At 47.3% G+C, this 7,883-nt stretch overlaps 1 protein-coding gene across 1 annotated transcript in view; it reads right to left on the reverse strand.

Annotated features, from left to right (window-relative positions):
* Window positions 1-2,528: 2,528 nt before the first annotated feature.
* The window catches only part of BLK (BLK proto-oncogene, Src family tyrosine kinase), a 44,200-nt gene continuing 38,845 nt past the window's right edge, over window positions 2,529-7,883 (reverse strand). The window contains exons 11-13 of the mRNA XM_080388308.1: window positions 6,749-6,899; window positions 3,672-3,803; window positions 2,529-3,298 (exon numbers count right to left, since the gene is read on the reverse strand). Of these exons, the coding sequence (XP_080244434.1) occupies window positions 3,090-3,298; window positions 3,672-3,803; window positions 6,749-6,899 (492 nt within the window). The 3' untranslated portion in view covers window positions 2,529-3,089. The remainder of the gene's footprint in view (window positions 3,299-3,671; window positions 3,804-6,748; window positions 6,900-7,883) is intronic.

The raw sequence follows: 7,883 nt of genomic DNA on the forward strand, positions 1-7,883 counted from the left end.
GCTTCTGCAATGGTTTCATGGTGGAAGCACAAGTGACTATGAAGCCAGGTGAGTGTCTCCCCATCCATTTATCACAAGTGTGGCAGGGAACAAAATTCAACAAATGTTTGTGCAGCATGAACGAAAAAGAGCTGTGGTGTCCAGTGCAGAGGAAGCACAGCTTGCAGTCTCTTTGTTATGCTCACTCTGGGCTCAGCCACGTGTTGTTATTGGCTATAAAAATATCCATTTCCTTTCTAATTTGAGCTACAATACTTGACTTTTTGGCCTTGGGCAATAATGCAATTCACAAGTGCTTAGCAGACACCCTGTAACTCTTCTTCCTGGTTTGTTCCAGTGCAAACGATCCACAGTTTTCAGTTCAATAAAATATTTACATCCAAGGAGTCAAATGTCTTTCATCTGTATTTATTTGCAATGTGTTATCTCATTAATAGAAATCTGCTGGTCGTGCATGGAGTTCCTGGTACATGTGAATGACCAAGCTGAAGTTCAAGCAGGGGGAAAGACTGCTTCTTCGACTCCAGTGAAATTATTGAATAAATGACTTTTTTTTTGAAAGAGGCTTCGTATAGTTCTAGCACGATAGTTTTAGATAGTTATAGCATAGCATCTAGCCTGATTTATCTTAAATTAGCATTAGGACCTACTAGCATTGGGTTCACGGGGCCCAGGAACCAGGTTGTGAAGACGGAGATGGGTGGACAAGGTTTGTTGATTTGATGAAGAGGGCTGTGTCCAGGCCCTGGTCACACAAAATATAGGCAAAACCAGGACATGTAGGATGACTTCTTATGGCTCACAGAAATGCTTGGGTGGAAACCTCATCTTCTTCCATGAGGAGCAAAGCTGCTCATGGGTCTGCTGTTGAAAGCAGTTGCAGATCAGATGTGTTAAGGGTGGGATAAGAAAAGAGCTGTGAGACACCAGGGACTAAGTCATCTTCAGGGTTGGACACTTTGGGTGAAATCCCACCTCCTGAAGCAGTCTGGCTGGCATGTGTGACTTTTGGAGTCGGCTGGTGACAAAATGTACAATATGCAGCTGTGCCCTTGCTTTGACTATGTGCAGCCGGTCTCCACTGCACCCCGACACCCAGCCTAACATGATCCTTCCTGAACATTGGTGTCACAGGTCTTGCTCTGTTCCAAACCCTGAGGTTTCCCACCCAGCTCCAGGTACGGTCCTAGAGGTGTGCAGGTCTCCCATAGACTCCTATTTGTCAGCCCTGTGAAAATATCCTGGACACCCTGGGCTGTCTCCACCACACCTAGGATTTCTAAGGCTGGATCATCTCACCCAGTCCCCTTCCTCCTGTGTCTGGGACATTTATTTACTGCTGTTAAAGCCTCCTTCCCTCCTCAAGATGCAGGGAATGACATTTCCAAGCTGTGCAAACCAACCATATCCAGAGACTTTGGCTTCTGGTGAATGCTAAATCAGCCCCTGTAGGCTGTTTCTCTCAGTTGAGGGTCTGCAAAGGAGGGATGACCAGCATTTGAAGCCAGGCAAAGTGCTGTTCACGCCGACACAAACATGTTGTCCCATCAGGAGTACGTGGGAAGTGATGCTGGCATCAGGGTCGGGGCTTTTCTCTGGTTACAGGTGACAGACGGGCGTTACAGCACTGAAAATCAAGACCTTGGACTGAATGTAGCTGCTGTTAGCCTGGTTGTCCCTACAGATTCGGTATGATTCTTCCCCCTCCTTTTTCCTTCTAGACTCTCTTGCAGCAGGTAACTCTGTCAGTGTTGGTGGTGGTCAGGTATTTTTTACTGGCACATGGGTCATCTCTGTTGTCTCATAGCATCCTTGTCACACAGTGAAAAGCACCCTCTGCAGAAGGACTCAAAATCTGGTGCAAGGGGTAGAAAACAACAGATCAAATACCCTGGGGAGATGCTGTTCAGCCTGTAACCTGAAAGAGAGTCCACCTGGGTCCCAGCCTGGCATTCACTCCTAACACCCCTTCAGTGCTCCATCTGTGCCTCATTCCTTCATCCTCCACTCCCCAACCCAGTGCAATGTGCAAAAGTAGAAAGCACCCTGCAGCCTGATGTGGGCATTCCCACCGGAGCTGTGGGTCAGAGATGCACCAGAAACCAGGGAAATGGAATTTGAACCCTCTTAGTGATGGGTGCGGAGCAGGACCCACCGTGGGACTGGCATGATGAGCTGATGCTGCATCAGGAGCTTGTGCAGTGAAGAGCTCAAGCAAAGCAAGGGGCGAGGTGTGTGTATTTTTTATTTTAGAGATCTTGTAATATGGATACTTTAACCCCCACCCAGAAGCAGGGAAGGAGGGACATCTCGTGGCCACATCGCGAACATCTCTCCAGAGCTGGCTGTGCCGGTCGGTGACGTGCCCCCCAGGCATCCCCCCTTCCCGCCCGGGGTACCACCCCAGCATCACCCCGCACTGCCCGGAGAGCCTCATGGCCTCACCCCTTCTCCTCCATGGGCTGGGGTGGGCATGGGAAGCACAGGCACCCGTTCTCACCCTGACACCCAAATAAAGAAACAGGAAATGCTTGTATCCAGTTCTTTATTATTGACTTGGGGCAGAGGGATGGCACCACCTGAAGAGATCGCTCCAGAGCTTGGGGGCCTGGTGTGTGACCCAAGGAGGTGCAGACAGAACGTGTTCCCACCCCTGTCCGTGGATTGACAGGGGTTGTAGTATTGCAGGCAGTGACATAAGAAGGCTGGGGAGAGATTGTGCACCTCCGTACCCTCACCCTGACTATGGTCCCCTCTTCCAGGGGCTGCAGTTGCAGGGCTGAGGGGCTTTTCTGGTCCAGGTGGGTCACAAGGGATTTTGCTGTCCTTCATGGCAGAGATGATGTCTGCAAAGTGGGTACAGACCTCCCAGGCGGATGAGGAAGGAGCTGTGCCAGCTCTCAGCCACCACTTTAGTCTCCATGATAACCACAGAGCTGGCAGCATCCACCTCCCTCATGTCCCTCCTCATTCCCCATCTCCAAATGCATTTTGGTGGCACATAGGAGAAAGGGAAAAGCCTGAAATGAGCCATTACCGGATGGTGGCTTTCCTCCAGATCTGTCCCCAGGTGCTGGTGGGACAGTGGCTTACTGCAGAGGCTCCGGCTCGTACTGCTTCTCTGTGGCGGTGTAAAAGTCCTCAAGGACTGACTGCAGGTACTCAAAGGTTGGACGCTCCTCAGGCTTGCTTCGCCAACATTTCAGGATGATACTGTAGAGTTCGCCAGGGCACATGTCCGGACAGGGCATGCGGTAGCCCCGCTCCAGGTTGCGAATCACCTCAGGGTTGGTCATCCCTGGGAGGAAACACAGACCATCAGGAGTTATTCAGCACCCTGGGGGTGAAGCTCAGTGCTCCCCAGTAGCTCACATCCAGGCAGAGCTGGAGGGTATGAGGGACTGCAATGCTGAGCCATACCTGGGAACCACCCCTTCCTCAGGGTTGCACTCCCCCCTCCATCCCTCTGTCCCCTCCCTGACTCCCCTCTATAAGTTTTGCCTTGCACGGTTATACTGGAGGCTCGTGGGAGCCTAGGAAAGGAAACTCAGCATGAATAGACAAGCGTGTGTGTCTGGGCACACATGTGCACACTTGGGTATGTGCCTTCAAAACTTTTTAGATGTTTTGAAGTCGATGCACACTCATCCTGTATTCACAGTGCGCTGTACCTGGGTAAGGGATCCTGCCATAGGTTACGATTTCTGTCAGGAGGATGCCAAAAGACCACACGTCAGATTTGATGGTGAAAACTCCAAAGTTAATAGCCTCTGGCGCCGTCCATTTGATTGGGAATTTGGCACCTGTTTGGAAGAAAGAAAGGGAAATAGCACATGGAGGTACAGCATCTCCCTCTGCTCCCACAGACATGGGTGAGCAGCTCCCCAAACCTAGCCTGGGGTCCTGAGGGCTGTTGGCTGTACTAGGGGGCTGTGATGGGACTTACTGAAGAAACCATGGAGTTATGGAGATAAGGCAATTGCTGCCTATCTCCTGTTTTTAATAAAAGGTCATTTCTACCTGGCATGTCTTTGCCTTTCTTCATTCTTTCTCCATTGCATTCAAGGCTATTTCATCTTAAAAAAATTATTCACATGTATATGCTTACAAACAACCATAGGTACTGATACGAGGAGGCCAAATAATGAAAAAAACATAATGCCTTAGGTAACTGATAATATGCATATTAAAAAACTCTAGGTAAACATTTTTACTGATGAAGCTAGACGAATCCACAGTATTAGAGCACCTTTGAGTCTCTTACATGTTCAGCAATGGGATCTCAGGAATGGAGCCAGGAATGGTAGCATGGACGGCTGACCAGTGCCATGCGTGCACAGGTCGTGATGCTGGGATCAGCAATGCCTGCCGCAGCCCTTGGGCACCAAGCAGCTCTCGTCAGAGACCCATCACTCTTCAGGTAGCAACCTGATGTGTGGGATCAGTGGGTTTCTGTAGCCCAAACTCTGTGTCTGTGCTATTCAAAGTCAATGCCTCCAGTGGCTTTATTAGCAGGCAACAACAGTAGGATCATATTCTGTGTAAAATCACTCATTGGAAGGGGGCTGTTTTCAGCAAAAGTGTATAATCAATACAGCAAATATTATTTTTCCAGTTCTTAAAGCTGCCTATGTATATTAAAACCAAAAGAAATCTCATTTTACTTTGTCTCCCAAATTCTTGTTTTGCACACTGTAGACAACAATGACCATAAGATTGCAATTTCTGTTTAGCTAAGGCCAAAAAAACCTCACCCCAAACCACTTTAAGCAGGAACTGAATGTGTTAAGGACTGCAGAGGAAACCACATTTTTATTTGTAGATATCCCTTCAGGACTGAAAGCCAAAATGTAGTGTGTGAAATAACTGCCTTTGTTCTTGCACATCATACTTTGACAAGTAGGCTGCCGAGGCTCGGAAATGCAATCTATGAAGTGAAAATTGTTCAAAGTAGATAGAGGGGCAGTTGTTATTTCAGATTAAAACTAGCTGGAAAAATGCTGATAGGAACTGTTTTCCACTGGAAATGTAGCTCCTTTGGGTATGTTAACAGAATTATACTGATTTCACTAAAACTTCTCTTATGGATAAAAAATGCCTTAAAAAAGTGCCTTAAAAAAATGCAGCAATCTCACAGTAACCTTTCATGAAATTTTACAAATTACATTTGCCAGCTTTTAATACTTTGAAATAGTTTTATATCTTGGAATGGGTATAATTTGTATCATAAAGTATTTTGGGACAGCAAATTGGGAACACTTCTATGAAAACAGGCTGAGAGAGTTGGGGTTGTTCAGCCCCTGGAGAAGAGAAGGCTCCAGGGAGACATGTGGTGGTAGGACAAGGGGGAATGGCTTTATAATGATATAGGGTACATATAAATTAGATATTAGGAAGAAATTCTTTACTGTGAGGCTGGTAAGGCATTGGCACAGGTTGCCAGAAGAAGCTGTGGATGCCCCATCCCTGGCAGTGCTCAAGGCCAGGCTGGAAGGGCCTTTGAGCAACCTGGTCTAGTGGAAGGTGTCCCTGCCCACGGCAGGGGGAGTGGAATGAGATGGTCTTTAAGGTCCCTTCTAACCCAAACCATCCTATGGTTCTATGAAAGTGAAAGAAAAGTTTCCTATCTTATAAGAAAAAAATAAATCTATTCAATCTGCTTTCCCCAGCATATTTTTATAGGGCATTTTAGCTTCATCCCAACTCTAGAGGACGACAGATTTCCAAAATTTTAAAATCTTCTGGTAAGTGCCATTTAAGCTAGACTTAATTGTTTTATTTCACTCATTTCTGTTTGTTTCCCTGATGATCTATGAAGTCTCTTTGCAATCTGAGTGACACGATCTCAGAATTGACCTCAGAATCAGAAGTCAGTACAGAGAAAGTACAAAGACAAAGCTGCCACCAGAGGAATTTGACTTAATCGCCTTAACCCTGTTGTCAAATGTCTGTAGACGGACCTCTGCACCAGCCAAACCAGCTGGCACCTCTCATGGTCATGCTCTCCTGTTCACCATGAGTTCAGATACTCAGTCCCAGCAAGAAGCTTGGCTTTGCAGGTGGATTAATAAAGAAATTTCACATTTAAAAGGGAAATATATTTTTTTAATGCCTTTTTTATTTGTTTTTTTTTCAGATGCTCAAGGTACTCTGTTCCCCTGAGAAACACCTACCAAGCTGCAAACTTTCTCCCACATTTTGTAAGTTGTCCCTCTGTTATGGAAGGGACCTGATCTGATCTGGGCTGTTTGCCTGCGACATCTGGAAACTGCACTTGGGTCCAGATTCGTGGCTCCCGCTCCCCTCTGCAATGTGATGGCCAAGTTACAATGCTATTTCCTTCCCTTCAGACTGACTCGCTGTGGACACGTAGGCACAGGCAGCAGGTTTCATTTAGCGGAGGTCAAATTTCTCCAGTAAGACAACCTGAGATTCAGCAGGACTCCCCCAAACAGTGCCAAAAGACTTTTTTTCTCATTTCCCTCTGCAAACCTCACTTGCTCTTTATTGTCCTCAGGTGCTGCTGCTTCTCCTAGGACCCAATACCTGGCTCTTTTGCCCTGTGCCTGCTGCCTGAGCGCTGACAACAGCAGCAGTGGAGGCTCTGGTCTCATGCCACTGGCAGTGCTGCCCTGTGCCTGGTCCCAGTCCAGCCCTTGGATGCCCAATATCTTGGCATGTCTGTGTGGCAAAAGAAATAGAGATAAGGGTAATGTGTTGGTGAGGCAATGCTGGGAACGATACCCACCTTCTTGTGCCAAGTATTCATCCTCGATGATCCTGGCCAGGCCAAAATCAGCAATTTTGCAGCAGAGCGTCTCTGAGACAAGGATGTTGGCAGCTCTCAAGTCACGGTGAATGGAGTTCATGCGCTCGATGTATGCCATTCCCTCCGCCACCTAGGAGAGGAGGAAGAGTCCACCTACATCAGTTACCTCCTTATGACAACAAGTTCACTTGATTTCATCTTACCCACCTTTGCAAAAGCACAGCATGCATACAGGGTTGCTCACATGCCTCCATGTGCATGGACATGCATACATGCCTCATGGATGGATGGATGGATGGATGGATGGATGGATGGATGGATGGATAGATCAACAGACAGCCAAACAGGTAGACATACATACATACATAAATAAATAGATACTGCCCGTGTATGTGTGCACATGTTCAGCTTACCAGCATACATCCGGCCACCCAAAGCTTTAAGCAGACAAGTCAAGCAGAACAGAAGCATCACCCTCTGTTTTGTTCAGAAGTTACAGCTGTGAGTTGTGGCTTCAGCGAGATGCAGAAAGCTGAAGCAAACCTGAAACCACATCACTGGAATCCCAGTTTTCGCCACATGACTTTCCCCTCTAGTTGGGATTTTAATCGCAAACACTCCAGGTTAAATACGTGAATTAAAAAAAATTAAAAAAAACAACCACAAAGAACTAGTCTGTCCCTCAGTCACAGTGGAAAAGTCTAGATCTAGGAGGAGAACTAGATGTTTTTCGGCATCCTCCTCTGTTATCCCTCACTTTTTTTTTGGGGGGGAGGAGACCCCTGGAGATCCCTCCACAGTAAAACAGAAACCTTTTCTTTCCCTGTGCTGGATCCAGACTAGGACCCAGGACACAAGACAGTTCTCCCCTCTGATACCTACAGGATGCATTAGAGTAGAAAACTCAGATACCCATAGAAACATGACTGGGATAGAGAGTATGTCCCTGGACAAATGCCCTGTCCTGGGCATGTGCTGCCTTCTTCAACCATCTCCAAACTTCACTTTGGGAGGTTCTTGCTCCCAAGATCATCTTGCAATGTTTAGGTCCTCAGAGCAGGGAGCAGCACTGGGCAGGTGCCTGGTGTGTGATGAACCTCTGTAAACGTAGGCT

Source organism: Falco punctatus, assembly GCF_963210335.1.
Source record: "Falco punctatus genome assembly, chromosome: 5".
NCBI lineage: Eukaryota > Metazoa > Chordata > Aves > Falconiformes > Falconidae > Falco > Falco punctatus.